At 44.1% G+C, this 24,105-nt stretch overlaps 1 protein-coding gene across 1 annotated transcript in view; it reads right to left on the bottom strand.

Moving 5' to 3' along the window:
* LOC137890622 (contactin-associated protein-like 4) overlaps window positions 1-24,105 on the bottom strand; it is a 93,105-nt gene that overhangs the window by 48,331 nt on the left and 20,669 nt on the right. The window contains exons 3-5 of the mRNA XM_068734781.1: window positions 13,781-13,891; window positions 5,649-5,842; window positions 2,357-2,504 (exon numbers count right to left, since the gene is read on the bottom strand). Of these exons, the coding sequence (XP_068590882.1) occupies window positions 2,357-2,504; window positions 5,649-5,842; window positions 13,781-13,891 (453 nt within the window). The remainder of the gene's footprint in view (window positions 1-2,356; window positions 2,505-5,648; window positions 5,843-13,780; window positions 13,892-24,105) is intronic.

Below are 24,105 nucleotides of genomic sequence, written 5' to 3'. Positions count from 1 at the left end.
GAGCAAGGCGTTGTGTGATGCTGAAAACATCCGTCTGCTGCAGCTGGATATGATGCTGATGAAAACGGTGAAACTGAACCAGAAACAGTCGGCTTGCGCGCTGGGTAACAATGAGCTAAAGGACGAGACAACGAGCAGTCGCGTGTCATCGTTAATACAGAAATATTGATTTTAGCTTCTTAATCTGTCAAACCCAGAAGTGACTGAAAGTCAATTTCCCCCAGAAGGAACGTGGGCTGAAATATTTTAGACGGGAAGGTTAAAAAAAAAGAAAAGACAACGGACTTTTTTTTTTTATTCTCTTGCAAAACCTCTGCATTATCCTTAGAAATACTTTGCTTGCAGCAACAACGATACCGCTTCTGGCCCAAATCCTTCAGAATAAAAGCTTTGACTCTATTACATGTTTCCTGTTTTGAAAAGAATAATGGGGGGGGGGGGGGGGGGGGAATTGGGTGCACATGTGCGCTGACCGACATCTCGGTGTGACGTCTGCGCTGTTTGTTCACTTCGTACCACCGATGTCGACTCGGTTTGTATCGATTCGATCGCTTGAGCCTCGAAACATGATCCGCCAAGACACATTAAGGAATGTTTTGCTGCGCTGCCTCAATAACAGACTAATACCCGCAACACATTCTTCACACTGCGGTAAACTGTTTGCTGCCGGCAGCTGTATTTCAGCTTCCTTCACTATATTGCATTTGTTTTTCCGCTGTGAACGCTACATTAGTTCACCACCAGGAGAACCACGAGTCTCCTCCGCCAACCGTCACGCCGACTGATAAACATATTACAATAATATATCCGCTGTGTCCTTAGATAACTTGAGAATATTTTCCAAAACCACTACAGGCTATTTATCAAAATCCATCTTTTTTTTTTTTTTTTTTTTAATGTGTCCCATAATCCATCTTCTTCCAGAGGGGACACACTTTTTAAGGGGCACAAAATGCTTTTTTTTTAATCATAAATCATCTTTCCACTTGGTGAACTCATATAATGAAATAGTGCCGGGAGTGTTATGCTGCTCCGCTGTACCTGCGTCTGGACCTCTAAATATATGAAGTACATAAAGGCCACAGGAGCGCAGGATCAACTAACTCACTTGATAATTGTGTTAATGCTACCTGTGTACTATCTTTACAGTAAATAAAGAAATATACAGACATTCATGGTCCCCAGAGGATGAAGACAATTGACTTTAGTGACCCCCCTGATATCTCAATTTGTCCGATACTTTGGTTTATGTCTGCTAAACTAATGCTCTTAACAATTAGCTTCAACTGTACTTTGTGTTTAGTGCGAATAAGCAAACGCAGCATTGTCACAGTGAGCATGTTAGCATGCTGACCACAGAAATAGAATTAAGTGACATTACTCTACGACACCCCTTTGATATATTTCCTATACAGATGAAAGGAGGGAACTGAAAAATCAATATGAGACACAATCCATATGGAAATCATGTTCGCACATTAATATCTACCGTTTGATGAATGTATTTGAGCAGATATATGTAAATGCGTGGAGTTGTTTTTGATATCCATGAGTGTGGTGTGTCTTTATGAAGGGACAAATATAGTGACAGACCAGCCGTGAGGACAGAAATGAGGGCAAAGACACAGCAGGGAATTAATGCTGAGAGGACAAAATATTACAAAGACCCGCTTCTTCAAGCGAGTCATATTCAGTGCAGATATAATGTATTTAGATTCATGCTCATCCTAAACTCGTATCTGTTCTATTTGTTATTTTTTGAACGATGAATCACTTTATATATGTCGTTAATATGTTTATTGGCTCAAGTAAGAAAACAGATTTTTTTTTCCCCCATGGAGCAATTACTGCTAAAATAAGCTGTAGTGTAATTCAGACACAGAATGGGAGGAAGTCAGACATATGTTTTTGTGGGATGTGTGTTTAGTTCATCGTGTTGATGCCAGCGGCTGAAGCTGACAATATGTTGCATCGTCTGAGAATTACAGAGCCAGGATCTGTTAACACGGCTGTGTAAGTGTTGTTTTCACTGCTAACATCAGAGCGGAGAGTGTAAAGTAGTTGTGAAATATGGAAATGCTTCCAAGAAGAGGCGGCCAGGGAGCATCGCTTGTTCTTTGTATTCGTGGGGAAAGACAAAAACAACACTTGGTGTGATGTGTAACGAGCGTTTCTTTTCTTTTTAACCAAATTAAATGCGCTGCATATTGATCGGCGAGACTCTGAGTCCTTCTCTGATGACTCAGTTGTAGTGATTTGTCGTTTGCTATGTCCTCCATGTATATGTTTCTCTGGAGGACAGCTGGGCGACGTCTCTGCAGAGTCCAGTCTGTCCAATAAAGAAGAAAGGACTTACTGTAAGGACACCCGTAGGTCTCCAGCCGGAGTCCGATCCGCCCGCTGGGGTTCCAGTCCAGAGGAATGAGGCGGAGGAAGCGAGCGATGGCCGGCTGCTGCAGTTTGTACTGAACCACGCTGTCTGCATTACTGTTACCTGGAAAAGACTGAAACACACGACCATCATGAGCACTTGTTCATTATACATCTGCAGTATTTATACCTGGAAAACACACAGAAGAAGTTCAGCACAACTGTATACATATACAAGCATATACTGCATATCCCAAAATAACTGCATCTGTTTGATTTAAATCAAACTGTACTTTATTAAATATAGGATTAGGAACTTTACACATAATCAAAGGCTTTGATTGTAATCAATGCAATTAACTGAAAGGACAAATCCAAATTTTGACGTTTTATTTCATAATTTTACTTAATAATTTCAGAATTTACATTTTTTTATCTCGGAATTTTTACATTATAACACATTATTTGTTTTTTTTCACAAAGAATTTTGACTTTTTTTTACTCAACTTTGACTTTATGTCACATAATTTACATTTTCTATCTCATTATTCTGACATTTTTTTTTAACACATTTCAATTTTTCTAACCCACAAGTTTAACATTTGAACTCAAAACTTTCATTTAAACCATCAGCTGATACATTCGCAGTGTTACAGTTAATCCGAAAGACCAAAAAAAAGAAAGAAATCCTCAAAACCCCATGAGCCAATCAACAAATGACACTGAGGAACGGACAGAATCTTATATATTTCCAACAAGATAACTTCAACAGCTGCCTTTGAGGAGCAGAGGAAGTGGAAGAGACACGATGAGAGAGATAGACTGTGAATGGGAGACAGGAATGAAGAGACGGAGAAGAAAGGACAGGAGGAGATAGTATCAAAGGTAAACGGCAAAGGGACGAAATGAAAGGGAGAGAAAAACATGGTGAGAGTGAGAGGGAGGTAAGCAGCAGTGTCAGAAAATGAGAGGAGGAAACAGAAGAGAGAGAGAGAGAGAGAGAGAGAGAGAGAGAGAGAGAGAGAGAGGACAATATGAGAAGGAAAAGTGAAAGAGATCACTTCATCCCCGACCCTCCAGGCAGGAGGAAACAAACCGATAGAGATGAGGGAGACCATGAAGAAAAGATGGATTCCTATATTTTCAAGCACCCACAGGCCTCTGGAGAAAAAAAAAAAAAGAGGACGGAGAGAAAGAGGAAAAAAGAAAACAGGATATTTCCTCCGCTGGTCTTCAGGCGTCTGAGCTAAAAGCAGAAGCCCAGTACGATCCAACAGCTCTGACATCAGCGTTCTCCTCTGACGGACTCTGGAAGCTCGGCTGACTAATGCGCAGAAGTTGGGAAACACTTTGAAATGTGACTGGGATTGTGCTCGGCGTACGCAGAGCGTCGGATCAACGTGTCTTTAAGCCGTGAGAAGTCGTCCTCTGCTCTCTCAGAGACCATCCTCAGCGCTGAGATTAGCTGGATTCCTTCCATGTGGGGGAAATTGCCTCAGCTCTACTTCTAATCATAAAGCTCCTCTCTGCGCCGCTGGAACAAACGTGGGTTTTACCCGGGATGAACGTCCACGCAAACAGAAATGGGAAATATTACACTTTCTCTATATTTGATTTGGTATGAGGCTCACGAGGAGAGGAAGTAACTCAACTGGCTCTCTGTGTTGACAGGATTCATCACCGTGTTTGCAACACCAACAAGATCAGAACCGCTTAGTGTTAGCCGACACGGGGAAAAACCACAGAAGAAGACTCGTGTGTGTGTGTGTGTACCAGGAGGTGGGAGGTGATGCCTCGCTGCCTCCGCCGTCCATCTGACGGATTTCTCCATGAATCAGCTCTACAGAGACCAGCTGAGCTTTTCCACTTTCATGGCTCATGTTTCTACCGTGTTGCTACTCGTGATGACCGACTAATGAGGAAACAGCATTAGTAAACACGATACTCGGGTAGAAGCAAAGGCATTTGTGTGACAATTTCAACCAAACGTCTTTCTGATTTGACATTACTTTCACTTCAACATGTGTCAGCCTGTAATCTACTCGGAATGGCAACGTACGCACTCAAGAGTGTGAGGTCAACAGGAGAGCAGACTCAAGAGCGTTCTCCCTGCACAGAGTTTGACTGTGTAAAGCACTTTAGAGATTCTCTATTCATTATTCAGAACATTGATGTCAAATCAAACAACGATTGGCTTTGTAAAGAGACGGTGGGGTAATGTCTCCCCGAGCAGAGAATGGAGTCGATCTCCCTCTGTGTGTGTTGTTACCACAGACTGTGTAGAAGAAGTGGACGGAGTCATCGTGACGTGGACTGACGATTTGAAGCCTCGAGTTCGCCATCTTGGATTATGATCGTCGCCGTGTTGTTGGTTTTCGCGACCATTGAACGGAGGTTTCAAGAAGAGAAGTGACGTAAAGACGGCGTATACGTCTCTGGTAGCGGCAGCGACCTGTCAATCACAGTAAGCCCCGCCCCTAAAGCATCCCCTGCTTTATGGTGTGTTTGACTCTAAATGGAGCATAATGTACTAAATGAACATCCTGCTGTATTGAAGAAGACTTGAAACTAGAGATTGAGACCATAAACTCATGTTTACAATGTTTACTGAGGGAATAAATCAAGAGAGAAGTAGAGTCATTTTAGACTAGACTTCTATACAACCAGAGGAGTCGCCCCCTGATGGACACTAGAGAGAATGCAGCTTTAAGGCACTTCACTTGGAAGAACCGGAGGTTGCCGTCTGGTTGCTTCTCTGTGCTTTGTTCACATCTTTCAAATGTGTTCCTGCAGCAGCTGTGATGGATGACATCAACATGTTCACTCCCTCTTTCACAAGTCAAAGTGAGAGAGAGAGACAAAAAGGCGACACCACGAGTACCAGACAGAAATAAACGAATAAAACAAAATGGTGCCACTTGACTGCCTCTCTGCTCGTGATCAGCAGCTTAAGTGTTTTGTCAACAGGTGCGCCGAGTCAGCAGAGCTTCGGCGTCGGTTCATACATTATAAATGAAGAGATAAACTCATGATGACTCAGTTTATCCGTCCTGGGTAGACGGAGCCACATAGCTCCGCAGTACATCACTTCATATGAATTACACAAAACAAAATACAATGTTATTATTCATCCCTGAGGGGAAATAGAACAAAAGAACAAACGAAAGAGAAGCTGTAACCATAAAGTTATTTGTCTGAAGGGATGAGACGATTCATGCAAATGCGACAGAGTCTTAACCCCACGGTTTTGATGGTGGTGTTCTGTAGTACCGCCTCACCCCTATACTGTCCTCCTGTCTGTACTGCCTCCAGTTGTGTCCCGTGTCGCTGAACATCAGCAGGTACGACGTCAGCCAATCAGAGCTGCCGTAGCGGCCCTGGGTCGCGACGGCGGTGATCCTGGTCCGCTCGCCGAGGTCCACCTCCAGCCACTGATACCCGTCTGAGGCGAGAGGAGACCACCCTCCAGCTCCTGCAGGGAGACAGAGGGAGGCAAACAAACAGGCGTGAGACATTTAGTAGATTTCCATTCAAATAAGCTTTTGGTAGATGCTGAAAAAAGAAATTGCATTCATTGACCTTCCATTCTATAGAAAATCACACTTTCCTGTTATGAAAGCCGAATGAAGCGGTCTCGCAATATTAATGCTAATTCTGCACCGTGTGCGTTCCTCTAAAAATCAACTGAAACAGGGTTTTCATATCTTACTGAATATTTGAGAGGTATGACAATGACGTGAATCAGCTGCTTCAGCCTTCACAGTCACCAGATCTCTGGCAAACTGACCAACTTACACCTCCACCACCGGCATCAACAGGTTACGAACTTGGCCTGAAAGTGGCGTAAAGCAGAATAAAGATGGAAGCTGACATAATTTCCCATGAACAGCGATGCGTTGCCCTGCCTGGCTTTTACAATTCGTCTCCTCCCTCATGTTGAACGTCGTCGATAAAGGGCCTGCGCTGTGATCGCTTGTGCTCCGGGTCATCAGGCTGAGATGTTTTCCCACAGAGAACAAACAAGGAGATCGATTAGAGTTCAATTATTGGAGAAATGTGCACTTCTCCAGTGACCTTTCTTTGATGCAATACACTGAGTTACATCGCATTACGGCCACTTACTGATGCATGAGGAATTGCACAAAAGGTATACGCTGGCAGGAGTTTGTGTATGTGTGTGTGTAACCATGCACACTGCACACACTGCAAATGCAAGTGTGTGTGTGTGTGTGTGTGTGTGTGTGTGTGTGTGTTGGAGGGGGGTTTGTTGACAGAAGTCTGCTTGGACAGATAAACTGTGATTTGATTGAATGGGCTGCTGCACAATAAAGACACTTCAAATACTGGAAAAAATGCAGCCAGGCTGTGTGTGTGTGTGTGTGTGTGTAGGAAAATACTTTGCTGGGCCAAAACGACAACTCAGAGCTTAAACACCATATGGGCAGATTCTGAAGGAGGAGGCTGTTGACCAGCGTCCCACTTTGCATGCAAACACATGCACGCACGCACGCACGCACGCACGCACGCACGCACGCACACACACACACACACACACACACACACACACACACACACACACACACACACACACACACACACACACACACACACACACAGAGACAGACAGAAAGCTGAACAAAGCACAAGCACACTGAAAGCTGCTTAAATGCCACTGGACTTTAAGAAAGACAACTCAGTTCTTTCCTTCCAACGGCAGCAAGTAAAGAGTCAAAGCCGTCAGTTCTAATGACACGGCGTGTTAACGTGTGTTAACGAGGTTTTAGATGGAAGACATGCTGAAGGAAAAGCTGCCTCTCCACTCTCTGTATGTGGATCCTCAAAGAGCCTACCGTGCGCCTCGCACCAGGTTCAAACCACACAACAGTTGTATTAACCATACGATCACTTCGTCCCTTCAGATTACCGCTACGCCATACGGTCCTGTTGTGTCCGCTGAGAAACAGCCAATCATAGTTAGCAGTTAGCTACTTTAAAATGTGGAATGTCAACAACAACAGATGTCTGAAGCATCGCAGAGAACGTCATGAACTGAGAAACTTCCACTGACCCACTGCACAGGAAAATAATAAATAACGTCAATCCATATATTCCATCAGTACACACAGACATGTAAACACAAATACACAGGTTAATGCCAACCTCTCTGTAGTCACTGAACCCATCAGTCCAGCCGGACGTTGTATTTCGAGCGTAACATCGACAAAACAACTCGCCAGAATGTCATAAAATGAGCTGTGGATGTTCATGATCCCTTGAGGACCATTTCAAATGACTTTGACTCAACCACCGACAGCACGAGGACAGAACTGCACACCAACACTTTTGTTCTATGAAAAGGTATCTTGAAAACCACTGTACGGATTTACATTACATATGCTGTTTGTATTCGTGTTCCCCAGAGGGTGAATCCTAATGTTTCTGATCATCTTCAGTGCCGCCTCCAAGACATAACTTTCCCTTTAACCGACACATAAAATGAACATATCTAACGGTCAATCGGACATTAAAATGTAACGAGCCCATGGACTCCAGACACTAAAAGGCTTTATCGCATAATATAAAAAAAAAAAAAAAAACACACCAAAAAACTATCGAGCAACTTTATGCACACAAAATTGAACCCTTTTGATGATCTAATTACTTTTTATGAGTCTGTCTGGTGCCGTTTTGTGACTGATAACAGTGTTGGAGCATTCATGTGTGCTCTGTCTGAATCTTGTGTACCAAGACACACCGCATGCAAACAGAGGACGAGACAAACAACGTTATCTCTACTGAAAACACACGGTTTCTTTGTGATGCCGCCAGTAATGGCAGTGTGAACTCCTCCTCACGGACGGCAAATTTGAAAGTTGCGTATGTTTATATTACAGCATGTACTTTAACTCCGAGTGTCACGTAAGTTCAACAGGTCAACATTGGAAAATGTCTCCGAAACAATGTGCGGCGGCAGGCAGAGGAGAAAAGAATGGCGGCTGGTGGATCCTGATCTTTAAAGCGCTAAAGGCCAAAGCTAATAAGCACTTGACTAACAGACGTGTCCATTGACAAGAGAACAGAGAAGAGCAGACACTCTGACCTTTACTCATGACGATTAGACTGGGAGAGGAAAAGAGGGGAATCGGAGAGGAAACGGCTCAGAGACAGAGCGCCGTTACACAGATTTACTGTGTCCACCCCGGCGGTAGAACTGAAACTAATGTAATTGAGGTGAACCGATGGCTGATTGTCTGCACACTTTCTGCCACGCCTGTCGCTTTAAATCACAGAGATCGCCGCGGTTCCTCTCCCTCGTCTGTCCGTCAAGGCAGCGAGAGAAGGAAAGAACAATGCAGGTCAGGAGAGTGACATCGAACGGGGAATAGAGGAGGTGTGGAGATGTGACACATCAACACGCCGCTTCACATGCAGCGTTTCGTACCGTCTTCTGCTGCTTCGTTCTGTGTCAGTTGTGGAATAAACATCAATATGAGTTGCTCTTCATTTGCTGCACCAAGTAAGTCACAAATTTAAACCGTGTCTTCATTTCGTGTAAATACGATTTATCTCTGCCTCTTTACCTACATGAGTGAAACTGGAGGAATAATCACACAACATCCTGTGCACACATTAAACACAACTGCCGTAAAAGTAAAGTATGAAACTATATCAAAAAGTCTGAGCTAAAGATAAAACTGAATCCAAATGAATATCTATTTTTTAACATTGTTAAGCTGAACCTGCTTATCGGCCAATTCTGATTAAGCTGCATACTAGTCAGCTGTGCGGATGTGATATGATTGTAATCATTGTTGCACGGCCTCAGGTTAAACCCTTTCTGAAACATGAACGGATACATGCAGGGAATAAATACTGCAGAGAACCTTCTTATAGTATCGAGTTGGACAGACTTTCCAGTGTAAAACGTTTCCAAATTGCTGACATTTCCTGAGATCTGGCTAACGTTGCCCTGACCACAAAGCCCCTCGGTACTGAACATGTGCGACTCTCACCAGAGACGAGGAGGAACGCAAGAAGGCTCGCCGGTCTCGCTTCGTTCTCGTCGAGAGTTGAGATGTTGCACATGTGCGGTACCGATCAGGCAGGATGCACGGTGGTGGTGGTGGTGGTGTTCCTGTGTAGCGTAAATGATATGATAATGTGATATAGAATCGGTGCATAGGCTTATATACTTTCAGCATTCTATGCTAAAAAGTATATGCAAAACACAACAGAAAGCAACGATACCAGAGAAAGACCGATCGGACTACGTCTGCAGTAAAACCAATCGATTCTAAAGGTTATGCTGGGTAGTGCGTAGGGGACCTTTGACTCAAAGCAGACCTAGATGATAACATGTCACCTTTATGCACTAATAAGAATGATAACACGGTAAGTCGTCTCATTCTGTACCAAAATGGAGAGCGTGTTTGAGGGGGTTCATATCAGAGTGTGAATAATGAGGCTGAGTGAGGACGGAGGGACACGACAAAGAGGAGAACGTGCTTTCAGAATCAGCTGGCTGAGTGTGAATGTAGTCTTTGTCTCAGGTAAATGGTGACATAACACCGGGTGCAGCGAGCCAAGTCGCACCTCACTGTAACTAACCGAATGCCTGTTTGATGATCAGCACCGAACGCAGTGATGTTCCTTCACACAGCGACAGAGAGACAGACAGGTAGGCGGACAGCGAGGCAAGAAAGGGAAATGAAGAGGCAGACGGGAAGCAGGACAGAGAGAGACGGGCGGCTTGAAGCGACGCAGAATGCAGCTGGAGAGGCGCGATACAGACGGGCCGTTATAAGTGCCAGGTCCAGAATAAGCGGCGGGTCATTTGCATGAGAATACAAAGCCCGGAGGTTAATCTCTGATAACATGTCAGCGCGAGAGGGAGTCCAACAGGAAGCTAACGGGCTCGATGCTGAACCGACAGCAGCAGCAGGCTGGAAGACACTGCAGCTTCTCTGCAGGTGAAGCAGGACAGATTTACATTTTAGAAATGCCACAATACAAATACAATTTGCATTATAATTGTTGAACTTGTTTCAAGGTTGGTGTTGTTGATATGACTCAGCTTTTATCCGTGACAACCGGACAAACTTCGTGTGTTGATGAGGGACGGTGTGATGCGATAGAAAGCTCAAAAACGTCGACTGAATGGGCTTTTGAGAGGATATTGTTTTGATGATTCATAGAAACCGAGGCGGCTTTGCTTGTCAAGAGATTAACGTTTGACTGGGGTCTCGCTACCGGAAGAGAACAACTAAGGAAAAAATTGCCGTCGTAAAAACAGTCTATAGATATTTAAGAGTTTTCAGCTTTCAACCTTTCAGAAGCCACGGAGGAAAACTAAATACGGAGCGTTTAGTTGGCTGTTGTTACACAGTCGCTCCAAATTTACAGGTTCCAATTAAAGTTTAATTCCAGCTTCAGACTACTGTGGCACAATAATCATACTCGAGTCCATTCCAGCATAATTGCAGTGGCGTCATGATGACTGTCAGCGTCGCCCCCCTGAAGAAAGAAAACGGTTCAAACGTGAAGACTTGCTATTAACAATTTTTGGCAGGGAGACAGAGCTGACTAAATGTGAAACTAATGATTACAGCAGAACACAGACTGCACAGGGCAAAAAGAAGACGGACGGGATCGATTCTGATAAGAGAGGAGGTGGAGAAAAGGGGAGAGGAGACACAGAGAGGGATGGAAAAAAAGGAAAGACACAAGAAAAGGAGAGGAAGGGAGGCAAAAGAGAAAAAAAAATGAGACATAGTGCATTCCTTCTCAGGTTCCTGGTAAAAGGCCATTCATCTCCAATCAATAGACTATCGGGGCTTTTTATCCACTTCTGGTGTCAGACTCCGAGCCACCGGGCCTCCACTGAGACCAGCTACGTCAGGTCAATGTCAGGTCCTCTGCTCTCCCTGCTGAGAGAAACTGCTGCTGGGTTTTATGAAGTGTCTGAGTAAAAAGAGGTTACGTAAGGTTGTTGTTTCCCTCTGGCAGAGCTGAAGTGATAAAGTCGCAGCTCAATGATTGTTTTCAGACTAGTTAAAGTGTTCTTCTCCCCTCACGTCCGTGGACTTGTTAGGGAGGTAGAGTAGATAGGGCTCTAGTTGATCTGCCGGATGAGTTATACTAACTTGGGTGATCCTCTGACTTTTCATCAAGCGCCATTAATCGGGTCAAAATGAGTCCAATGCTTCGGTTTATGCTCAAACGCCTGAGAAACTCAGCTGTGCTTCATGTGTAATGCTAATGTTAGCATGCTAATATGCTAAACTAAAATTCTAAAACATTCTAAAAATGACACCTTTTAGCATAGTCGTTTTGAGCATGTTAGCATGCTGGTGTTAGCATTTTAGCGTCACAGAGCTAAGGAGCCTATTCATTAGATTTACAAAATACTCAAGCTGGCTGCTATATGTAGCGAGAATATTCGTAATCGGTGAATTGTGGTGCCATGCTCTGTCCGTACGTCGCTCTCGCTAAACAACATCTCCACGTCAACATTACCAGGATGCTTCTGGATGTGTGTAACGTTATAGCTTCCAGCTGCGAGGCTGACTGATTAAATCCCTGGTTAAAGATGCTGTGTAGGTAGTATTCCAAAACTGATAATCTCTGTTCACTTAGTGGGTAACTGAAGTGAGAGCAAAAGCTGCTCCTCAGAGGACTAGAGAAGGCAGAGTGTTAGCAGCGGCAGCGTGAGACGGAGACGTTCATTTATTCATCGATTTCCTCGACGAGCAGCTGGAATCGCACTCCGGGATCCTGCAGCAAGAATGTTGCTGAAGAGGAAATAGAAGAGGACACACACACACACACACACACACACACACACACACACACACACACACACACACACACACACACACACACACACACAGACACACACACACACACACACACACACACACATACACACAGCTTTCCTTATCTATCTCCTACATGCTGGGGCTTGATTGGGAATATGCATGAATGTTATCACTGTTGTGAAGTTGTTTGTTATTAAGCCATTTTATTTGCTGTCGAAGCAGAAAACGCGGCGGCTAATCATACAGTTAAACTGTGTATTGCCGTCACTATCTAGGAGTTCTTTTGCAGGGCTTTGACTTTTAATTTGAAATTCTGACAGGGAAAAGTTAAATATCTGAATGGTAATAACCTGTTAAACATGTACAGTGTAAAGGGCGCTCTTTAAATCCAATGTCGGCTTCATCTATAGCATGCCCTGTTGATCTATTTAGAAACTGGAGGAGGATACGCTAGCAAGCAAAACTAAATTGATCGGATAATCACGACTCAGACGCATCAGAGAAGCAGCGTGAGGAAGCAGTTGGGGTTTGGCAAACTGAATGTAAGGAAAATACCAGGTATCTGTGTAATAAGTCCGTCCAATCATGACATAACCTGCCTGTCTGCGCATGTTCTGCACAGCTTATCAGCTGTGAGTACTAACAATGGCCGTATTTGTTGTTTACGTTCTCAATGATAGTTCTGGAGGAATGGTTTTGGAGGGAGGACTGAAGGTGCACTCTTGTTAGTTTCTCAAGATTGGAGAAGAATCAGATTCTTCAGTTGCACTATAAAGTATAAGCTCAACTTCATGTATATTTCGGTGTGCTTGATACTGTTACAGGTGATACAGATGTGTACTAGCAGCACAGCAGAGAGCGCCGACAATCCACTGTAACCACAAATCTAAGCCAGATCAGCAAAAATCTAAGCCAGATCAGCAAACAAAGAGAGCAGACCGCCGGCATTCTGCGACACACAGACGGTCTGTTTGATGATGGAGCCTCTAAGCAGACGGAGGACTGAGCCGTGCTCTGCGGGCTCTGCTTCATTCAGATCCAGATTAAACCCATCTCAGCCTCCCAGCTGATTCTGGGCTTTGATGTCGGGATAAAGCGGTCGAGCTCCTTCCCCGCAGAACGCTCCACAACAAACCGTGATCTTCACTTCGTCAGAGCCTCACAACGGCATCCGGCACAGGACTCCCTGCTGGCATAAACCTTCAATACAAACAGCATCTATAGAGAATACAGATACAGCAGCTATGGCTTGTTCTTTCTTCATGTCTCTCAGACATCATTTGGATCCTCTGTCTTTGTATATCCAGTGAAAACGTACTTGTTATGTGTTGTGTTCTGTGTCCTGAGCTTATTCGACTCTCTTCTCTGCAGCGGAGCAGCTTGTCGGTGACAGAGGAGGGATTTGGCGGCGCTGCTCGTCTCTGTTAGACTCAGGTAAACTCCACGTTTCACTAGACTACAGGAGAAGCTCACAGGCGGCATAAACAGTATTCCCTAAACCACTGGAAACAATAATAAGAACAATGAGATGATTTCAACCCAATTCAGGACTTGTGTTTCCAGTCTGCTCGGCAGCAGGAAGTCGTTCTTACCGTCTCTCCTGTTGAGTTTGGCGAAGCCCGGCGCGTGACTGCTGGACAGCTGCGAGGAGCTTCTGAAGGACGACGGCGGCAGATTGGACACCAGCGCGCTGTCACACACCTCTGTCAACACAAAGCAAGAGAAGAAGCACAGTCAGTTGTGTCTTTAAAATGCTGAAGCTAAACTTGTCGTGGGCCCATTTTTAGGCTCCGGACAATTTGTCACATTTGTTGTCTTTGAATTGAGACTTTAACGTCTGCGCTCTTTATCGCTGGTACCTGTAATGTTGCCGTTAGATGGAACTCAAACTTCTCATTACCCAGAATGCAATTTGACCAATAACAGATATTTTGGCGTGTTTAGCGAGTAATGGCTAATGTAGCGAAGAGGAGAGCCGGTGACGAAGGTCCGGTGACTCAACAGCCTCAGATGTTATTCTTAAACTTGTGTTCGAGGTGAAGTTCTGTATTTGTCATAAACAACAGTAACAGCGGAGCAGCCGTTGGCAATATACGCTCCCACCAATAATGCTACTACAAAATGTATAACAACGAAAAAAGAATCCAAGACATAAGACATAAACTAAAAATACTGCAGAAGTTCAAATATAGGAATAAAATGTAATATTTACGTTAACATTGAAACATCTGCTGCAGTCGTTATAGATCATAATCTCACAGTTTTTAACGCAACAATTTTATAATATGTACACATCATCCGTCACTGTCAGTTCAATCTGACACTACTAAATAATACAGTACACAGACATGTACACATGTACTACATACTATACATAATCATACAGTCCATGGATGTGCATTCAGTATTTCATTATTAGCACTATTTGTATGGTTTATAACTGAACTATATCTGAATACTACTTATATATAGAGCTATTCTTTCACATACTTGTGTACAAAATATCTATTCTTTACTTTTATTTGTTCAACTCTGTAGTTCTTGTTCCTGGCTGTTATTTCTATTTTTGTGTACATTGAGCATAATGCAAAAATAAATTGAATTTTTTTTTTTGTCAATGTCGTTTCCCAAAGAGTCCATTCCTTATTTACCTTCAGTTAAGTATTTTATAACTAAAGACAGGCCTGTGAAAGAGACAAAACTAAGACGCTCAGAGTAGTTGAAGTGATTCAGCACTTCAGGGTTTACAAAAGCAGAATACCAGAAGCGACGGGGCGGAAGCGTCACATGTTTCAGCCTCCATAGCCGAGGAGGAGTGGAGTTTTATCATTGAGCTGCAGGTCAAGTCAGCTCAGTGAAAACAAGCCTTTGACTTCACGCTGCAGCCTCAGCTTGATAAGGAGCGTCTCCTCTCTTAGCACGAGTATAAACATCTTTATGGGTCAGAATCATAAAAGCAGACGGAGAGAAACTCTTCTCCCAGCAGAGAGCAGAGGTCAACAGCAGAAAGCACTCTGAGGACGTCACAACACCAGACTCAGCTGGAGGTTATTGTTGTTCTCCATCTCTTAGACTCAGTGAAGAACTGATGCTGAGGGATGAAAATCATCCACACTTGCTTTCTACTTGACCATCATGCATTTCATTCATCCAGGTGTAAAACACAAAGAAGCAAACGCCTTTGAATCCAAAACAAAAGGTTTTCACAGCGTCGTCTTTGCTCCTGTCGAGTCTGTGAATGTGAGCACACGAGTGGCAGAGTGGAGTCTGATCACTGAGGAGCAGCTTCTTAATGGTCCCCAGGTGGAAACGGGTCTTTCAGCTGTAATGGCGCCATATTAGATGAATGAACGGTGTAATAATGCGGATGAATGAATGTGGTGATCGTGTCGTGTAGTGGAGATGAATGGCGTCCTGACTGGCTGGATCCTGATGGAGACGAATCAGTGTTGTCAGAAGAAACCTTCATGTTTCACACTTTAATTCTTTGTGGATGACTGGCCGCAATGAAAACGTCATCTATTATACATGATGCAATAATCTGTGTTAATTGGACTTGGTTTAATTGACTGTAAATCAATGCATGTTTCCAACTGAAGCGCTGGGGAAGTGCTGCTGCAGCTTTTTCTCTCATTTGATGAAACTACTGGGCAGAAATAATGTACTGAACACTAAGTGTTTGTTTTATGAGGAATACGCGTACATATTCACACACATTCATCAACGTCGGCTCAATAAATATTCACAGCTTTTCCCCCCCGAGCTCCGAACTGTATGCTAAAGCCAAACTAACGCCGCCTCCATCTAAAGCCTCTCCGTTAATGGATGTTGTTCTCCAACGCTGAGATAAGAGACAATTATTATGATTCACGCTGCGGTCCGATCCAAGCCCACAACTCTGACAACGAGGCTTTTACATTCGATTACTCTGTCAACATTAGTGTACAGCACTTCAGCTCAACAACAGCTCGAGGGCTTCATCGGCCTCTCCACATCCACCACGGCCCGATGACTTCACTTTCTAAAAGAGGAGTTACTCTGCATCCGTAAAGCCCCGTTTTAACCTGAACATTTTACATTTTACAGCAGCACAGACCTGTCAATCAGCGTGTAGCCCCGCCCCTAAATCATCCCCTGCTTTATGGTCTGTCTGACTCTAAATGGAGCATAATGTACTAAATGAACATCCTGCTGTATTGAAGAAGACTGTAAACTAGAGATTGAGACCATAAACTCATGTTTACAATGTTTACTGAGGGAATAAATCAAGAGAGAAGTAGAGTCATTTTAGACTAGACTTCTATACAACCTGACTTCTTTCTGCAACCCGGAGCTCCAGAGTTCAGTTCATGCAGGTTTAAGAAATATAACACAAGTTTCAGATGTGAATAGTTTTACAGTCCAGCTGATTAAAAACATCAGAGAGCCTCCAGCTTTGCCTCGGTGACTCTGTGGCTCTGAGTACTTTCTCTTTGATGATGAAATGATCTGGTATTGAGTCTGAAGTCATTTAGGACAGTTTGTTAGAGCAGTAATCATAAAGAGTCCTGATGTACAGTAACATTACACAGACTGAGCCTCTTCATAATCGGTCTTTAACATTTCTATCATTAGTAATGGAGTGGTTTTGAGCTTCATACATATTTAATTGCACTGCTTTAGATGCGGTCCAGCTACTCATCAGTCATCAGAAGGCCTCCAGCTCTTTGGTCCTCTGACGCTCCTCCTGATAGTCTTCATCCCTGCAGGCTTTCACACTCGCTACTGTGGGTGGTGGGAGAGCCCTCAGCGTGACGAGCAGCTGAATTACAGTAGTCTGAAGAGGTGAAGTGAGAGGGACGGCTCTCCAACGCAGAGCGCTGTAATCTCTGAGGAGATAATGTGTGTGGGGAGAGAGAGAGAGAGAGAGAGAGAGAGAGAGAGAGAGAGAGAGAGAGAGAGAGACAGAGAGAGGGGGGGAGAGAGAGGGGGGGGAGGGAGAGAGAGAGAGAGAGAGAGAGGGGGGGAGAGAGAGAGCGAGAGACAGAGAGAGGGGGGGGAGAGAGAGAGCAAGAGAGAGAGAGAGGGGGGGAGGGAGAGAGAGAGAGAGACAGAGAGAGAGAGAGAGAGAGAGAGAGAGGGGGGGGGGGGGAGAGACAGAGAGAGGGGGGAGAGAGAGAGAGAGAGAGACAGAGAGAGAGAGAGAGAGAGAGAGAGAGAGAGAGAGAGAGAGGGGGGGGGGGGGAGAGAGAGAGAGAGAGGGGGGGGGAGAGAGAGAGAGAGAGAGAGAGAGAGAGAGAGAGAGAGAGAGAGAGAGAGAGAGAGAGAGAGAGAGAGACGGTTTCTCTCAGCTGAGCTTTGACATTAAGAGCCGGCGTTCCTGACATTGTGACCAGTGAAGCACAAACACGGAGGACTCAGAGGGAAATGGAGCTAAATGTTGAATACCTGCTGGACTCTGCAGCCACTGAACCTCGACACAGCGACCCCGGCTGCGTTACACAGAGATCCTCCATGAATATTAAACCACTGCAGCTTCTTCACCCTCGGCACAAACCGGGAAAACAAACACACCTCCTTTCTGTTTCTGTCAGACTCGACGTCTAAACAAAGGTTCACCTGGCATCCAGGTTAACAGAAGAAAGATCCCCACATCCTAAACAATGGACAATATACAGCATAATACATACAAGCACTACAACTCCATGTGCAACATTTATGAAAGGATTATGTCATTCTGGGAGGAGATCATTGTTCAATATATGAAAGAATATAGTGGTGTCTTAGAATAACAGCATTCACTGATTGGTGGCCCACTAAAGGAGTTTCAGCCTGAGGTGAAATAAAAAGGGAACTCGGTAAAATCTCGACCACAGTTGGGCAGGAAACCATTACGTTGACACTTGAGTGATGGTGAATATCTTTTCATTTCAATCAGATATGCTCCTGGACAGCCATCACTCAGCCTCTGGCCAATCCATCCATCCGTACTTTGTGACGTTTGTCATTTCAGCGAAATGACAAACGGCGAGTTTGACGGCAGTTAAAAGTGAGAAGCCACAAAAAAGGATCCTTCAGAAAACCTCCGGAGGTTTGAGGCCTTCCATCGACGCCGACGCGGCAGAGAGGGAAGCTCCCTCACCTGCACTGTTCACTTCTTTACTGTTTTCACTGAATAACAAAGCGCCCACAAGAGTCCGCAGAGGAGCCGGAGACCCTGAATACCGATGAGCTCCATCCATCACCTCCACAAACAGAAGGTCCCGCACTTCAGAGCTCCGTCAGCCCCACAGAGCCAGAGTTCAGCGGTACTCGGTGTGAGCCGAGTCGACTCGTTCAGCCATTCGGAGCATGTAGCAGTAAGCAGGATAATGAGGCTCCGACGAACGCTTGTTTGTGCTGCAGAGCGCTAACAATCATCCTCAAGCAGGAAACGTCAATGTTCATTTTACTAATCCGCACAACTTCTGCCTCCAGAAAGACCAGAGGGGGTTCAAAGCTGCTCATGGAAACAAAGGAAGCGCTACAAACAGAACAGAGTGGGACGCTTTCTTTTCCCGTTAAAATCGATAACACAGTGGGGTTTTCTCCCTGTCGTGAAACGCCTGAGAGAAGCTGCATTCTGAGTCGCCATAATCACGCTCGGTAAAAGAGCTACAAGACCCACACCTCCGCCTCGTCTCCTTAACGTTTTAAGAGCTTCGCATGTTTAATTCAGCCTCGTCCACAGAGACGTGAAGCAGACGGAACGCCGTCAGACATTAACGGTTTGAGTCGAGCCGGAGACCTTTCCTGTCATTCTCTGTCTGTGTCCGTTCGTTTCAGTTTCTATTTAGCTGAATCATCGACATGACAATAAGATAATTAAATGTGATCGCTTTAAATATGCTAAACATATGGACAACAACACAAAGAACTGTACAGTTGGACATTATTGGTATTCAATAAAACACATCTGCCAGTTGTGATGGAAGTTCCCCACAGAAAAAGGATAAATATTTATATAAATAACACATTTTTGTCAAGTGTTTGTGTGAGTAGTGAATGTACTCTCAAAGTGGGGAAGGCAGAAATATTGTGATTTATTTTATACTGATGCAAAACGTTTCACAGTAGATGTGCCGGTTGTGCAAATGGTGTGATTTGGAGTATGAAGATCAGGGCTCGTGCACAACTTTCTTCCACTTTCTTCCAAGTTTTTTTTGGCTTTACCCAAGAAGTGAATCTGTCTTTAACTTCACCAAAGACTTTCAGTTGCTAAACGGACTAGATTGTGACCGCAGGGGGCGGAAGACGAGGAAAAAAAAAAGATCACATTGGTCATTTCAGAATACAGTGAAAAGCAACATGCTTAGTTGTTTTTGGCACGAGAACATGTTGGAGAACACGATGCTCTAAAATGTTGGACCCACTCTTACACTGAGGTTAAATGGAAACACCACATCCTACATGAAAACTGTCAAACTCCAGTGAATAGGAAGCAGAAACGATCACAGAAAGTGCCAGGAGTCAACCTGAGCAGTTATTTTCAGTTTTCTATGTTATAGTTCAACGTTCCAGAACGCTTTGAAGAGCTAGCTCCCTGCCGGTCTTCCTCTCTGACAGCTTCCAGACCGAGAGGCTCAGCACTCCTCACCGCTAACAACATCCGGAGTGTTTGTTCCTCATCTCCAATTCTTCAGCCGGCTGTCAAACACGCGCTCCCGCATCATGTCGACTCCTTCTGGCCTTCAACCCCTTATCCAGCAACAAAACACCAGATAATACGATCATTAGGCGAAGCACAATCTGCAAGAATGCAGCCCACGCGGATTCCTCCGAACAGCATCCTAATGCATTCTGTGACAAATCCTCCTCGTCCTCCTCCTCGCTGAGGCTCGTCACACTGAGTGGCGATGTGGGCGGCTGTGTGTGGAGACAGACATCAACCAAATGAAGTGATCAAAAACAGCGACGAGCAGCAGTTAAAACCTTTTTCTTTCCTTTTTTTTTATTTTTATAAGCCGCCAGGTTCCGCTCACATTAACTCAAGATGAGAGAGAGAGTTGAAAGAAGCTGTTGAGAAATTAGATTTCAGTACAAACACGGCCGGAGCCCCCAAACATTCACTGTGAATTATAATGCCAGAATTATGCAGATTTAGAGCGAAAAAGCCGCCGGCTACGTCACTCGTACTGGATGGCTCCAGGAGGAGGAATGCGTAATAAAATACCTGCTAATTCACTAAGTAAATAGATTGAATATATTTGCCTGGAAATGACTCTTAATAGCGAGCAGTAGAGCAACAGGTCTCCGTGGGGAATAGAAGGAAAAAAAAAAAGACAGTTTGGCACAAAATGTAATTGTGTTCTGTCATTCAAATAAAATAGTCGACTCAAGGATATCCACATCATCCGAGCACCTCGGAAAACCTCATTTATTTCAGAAAGGAAACACTGGGGAGTCATACAATTGAAAACTATAAAATTGCACCAGCAGAGGAGCTTATACCACAAACTATATTTATGCAAATGAGTGTTGGAGCAGCATTGACTATAGGCAGTCGACCGCTCACATATCTTGATTGTAAAAGGTGCAGCTGAGCACAGCATCAATGTAATCCTGACATTGTGGCGTGAGGCTGGATATTTAATTGGCTGGTATTTGGGTTCAAAATATTTGTAACCCAATATATTTGGGCCATTTCGGTTGAGTTTGTTTGGATCAAATAAGTGGACAAGGACCATCTGAAAAGGAGGGTCTCCGTCCACGTCCAAACCTTCTCCGGCGTGGTTCAGTTGTTTGGCGACGGCTTAGCAGAACAAGCCAGATTGTGTGATATGAAGTGTATAATTTTAGAGCTAAACGACTATTAAATCCAACGGCTGAGTGTGGGGACAGTCAAGCAGGCGATGCATAGAGTGCTGCAGGAATGGGTCCTAAAACCCAGAAGTCAGCATTTTTTTGCACTTCCAGTCTTAAAGTCAGCGGGTTGTTAAAATGGATTTCTGGATCTGTGGTTCGCTCAAGCTTAAGAGACTTTAACGCTTTTGTTCTACAACATAACATACGTCAGTGCAAACCCCGCTCCATGGACAGTAACAAGCGGCCGAGTCGACGACTAGTCCTTCTCTTCAGCCTGGTAGTGTACTCTCACGATCACGTGACCTCGGTGTGGTTTGTTTATATCCGTTAGCCTTTTAGTTCTGCAGATTGTATTTACACTTCAAAAGTAAATTTGTGAAGATGATCTTGCTGAAAAATGGCATATATCATAAACGTATATTTTCTGCAATAATCCAGTGGAACAATCCCGCTGGCTTGTTGCTGTGGACACAGGGATGAATGGACTGACAGCAGCATATAGACTGAGACACTTTGTTATAAAAACCTGAGCTATGAAATAGAGGCTTTACATTGAGTATGAGCACCATTATCAATATTTGAAATAATGACCCACAAATAATGTAACATTTTATGATATAGCTCTATGTGTCGGTCAACAAGGTAAGAGACCGAATGTGACAGAAAAAATATTCTGATTAATATTGTTCTTGAGCACAAGGGACACATGTGGGTCTAGTTAGCTATCAATACACAGTGAAATGTGGGTGAGCATTGCATTGCATTACGTTACATTACAGTCATTTAGCAGACGCTTTTATCCAAAGCGACTTACAATTCAGTATCTATCTATCTACCGTAGATGCAGCAGAAACGCCGGAGCTGGAAGACCCGTCAGCTACAACAGCAACGGGGAGAGAGAGAGAGAGAGAGAGAGAGAGAGAGAGAGAGAGAGAGAGAGAGAGAGAGAGAGAGAGAGGAGAGAGAGAGAGAGAGAGAGAGAGAGAGAGTTGTGTGTCGGCAAACCTATCCATGCTACAAGTGTCCCGTCAGAACGGGTCTTTAGTGTGTGTGTGTGTGTGTGTGTGTGTGTGTGTGTGTGTGTGTGTGTGTGTGTGTGTGTGTGTGTGTGTGTGTGCGTGTGTGTGTGTGGTTTAGTTAGATTTGCACTTTATTAATCCCAGTCAGGCGGCAACCTCCGGGTCTGAAAAGTGAAGCCAATGCTGAAGCGTCTTCAGCCTGCATTCTCTCCAGTGTCCATCAGGGGGCGACTCCTCTGGTTGTATAGAAGTCTAGTCTAAAATGACTCTACTTCTCTCTTGATTTATTCCCTCAGTAAACATTGTAAACATGAGTTTATGTCTCAATCTCTAGTTTACAGTCTTCTTCAATACAGCATGATGTTCATTTAGTACATTATGGAACATTTAGAGTCAAACAGACCATAAAGCAGGGGATGCTTACGTCCACCTCTTATATACAGTCTATGATTCTAATAGGGGAGTTAATTGTTTGTTTACTTTTGTTAATCATTTTATATTGTTAAAAACAGAATAATAATAATTAGTCTTTTGTAAGGCTACTTTGTTTTTAAGGGGGAAATAAATGGTTAAAATCCTGATTTCCTTTTCAGGCCATATCGCCCCGCCTTAATGTCTAGCCCTGACCTAACCTATGAATCCGACACTCAGCCAATCAAAGAGCAGAGACACGGCGGCGTGTCCCGGCCTTTTATCTGCATTGTATCTAGTTAAGCTAAACTGCAGCGGCCGGTGCAATTCATCGACACAGTGCGATGCCGTTACCTCGTTTGTTCAAAAGGCTCCGCAGACACATCGCTAATCTATAAAGCGGAGTTGTGGGAAAGCAGAAAAGATCTCTCTGATTAATCTTGTTAAGGTGAGGGGGAAACATGATTCCAGTAACCGGAGGCCGGCTGCAGCCGCTGGAGCCCAGACAACCCCTTTACACCCTCACTGTAACAGCTGGTCTACGGAGACCTGCCTGCACTGGCACTGCAATAACACACATTTTATATCAGCTCCAGACGGGAGAATATTGGCTGTCGTGACCAAAGGCAACTCCCTCCCTGTGTGTGTGTGTGTGTGTGTGTGTGTGTGTGTGTGTGTGTGTGTGTGTGTGTGTGTGGCTGGCTTCTTTACACTTTCACTAAACCACAGCAGCAGCCTCAGTCTCAGCATCTACAGTTTTACTTTACAGACGTCTTCCCGCGGGGGACATTAGCAGATCAGTGGTCTTTAAAAGAACTTCTCTGCAGATAGTTTGATGTTCTCCTGACCGTCACAAACACTGGGAGCTTCTCCTGAGGCTGGAGACACAAAAAGGCTCCCGCTTTAACTAACTAAGAGAAGAAGTTTCTGTTCTCTCCAGAAGCTGTGGAGACGAGTTATGAAGCAGCGCTTTGACATTGAACCGCTAAGCCGTCACAGGACAGAGTAACTGGGGATATCTGGGGGAAAAAAGTCACGCCAGACTCCAATTAGGGCACCGGTCAGAAATATGAGATATGATGGTGAATATCTCCTTGTCAAAGAGTCACATCCTTCTCTGAGCAAACTTTAGTACCAAGACATCAAAGCTGCCTGTTGAATGGTTAATAACACTTTTGCAATTTTGAAAATCCACCAATTGTCTCCTCAGCTCTCAGGAATAAAAACACAACTGTTACACCGGGTAACAGATTCAACTCACACTGCAACCAAAAACTATATTAATGATCGATTAATGCGTCCGTTATTACTTAAATTAATAGATGATTAATCAGATAAAAAGAACAAAGTTATTTATGTATTACTCAACAAGCAGAACGTGTTCTTCATCTTCTTCTACGATTCTCTTTCGCTTGAATCATTAAAAAAAGAACATTGGGGATTCAGCCATGCACTGAGAATAAAAACAAAAATGTAATTATGGGAAATGTATTTGATGCTATTGCTTTGGACTGCTTCTAACTATTGGCATGAAATCTCTCTGATCTAATTTCACCTAATTAGCCACAGTGGGAAAAAACGCAGAATCGTGACGAGGTAGCGTATTTTTAATTTTTAATACTCAAACAAATATTCTCCCAAACTTTAAAGGAGGGTGTGTCTTC

Source organism: Cebidichthys violaceus, unplaced genomic scaffold (assembly GCF_023349555.1).
Source record: "Cebidichthys violaceus isolate CVI_PGR_0920_01 unplaced genomic scaffold, fCebVio1.0.p SCAF_67, whole genome shotgun sequence".
NCBI classification, from domain to species: Eukaryota; Metazoa; Chordata; class Actinopteri; order Perciformes; family Stichaeidae; genus Cebidichthys; species Cebidichthys violaceus.
This window is presented reverse-complemented; position numbering and strand designations above follow the sequence as displayed.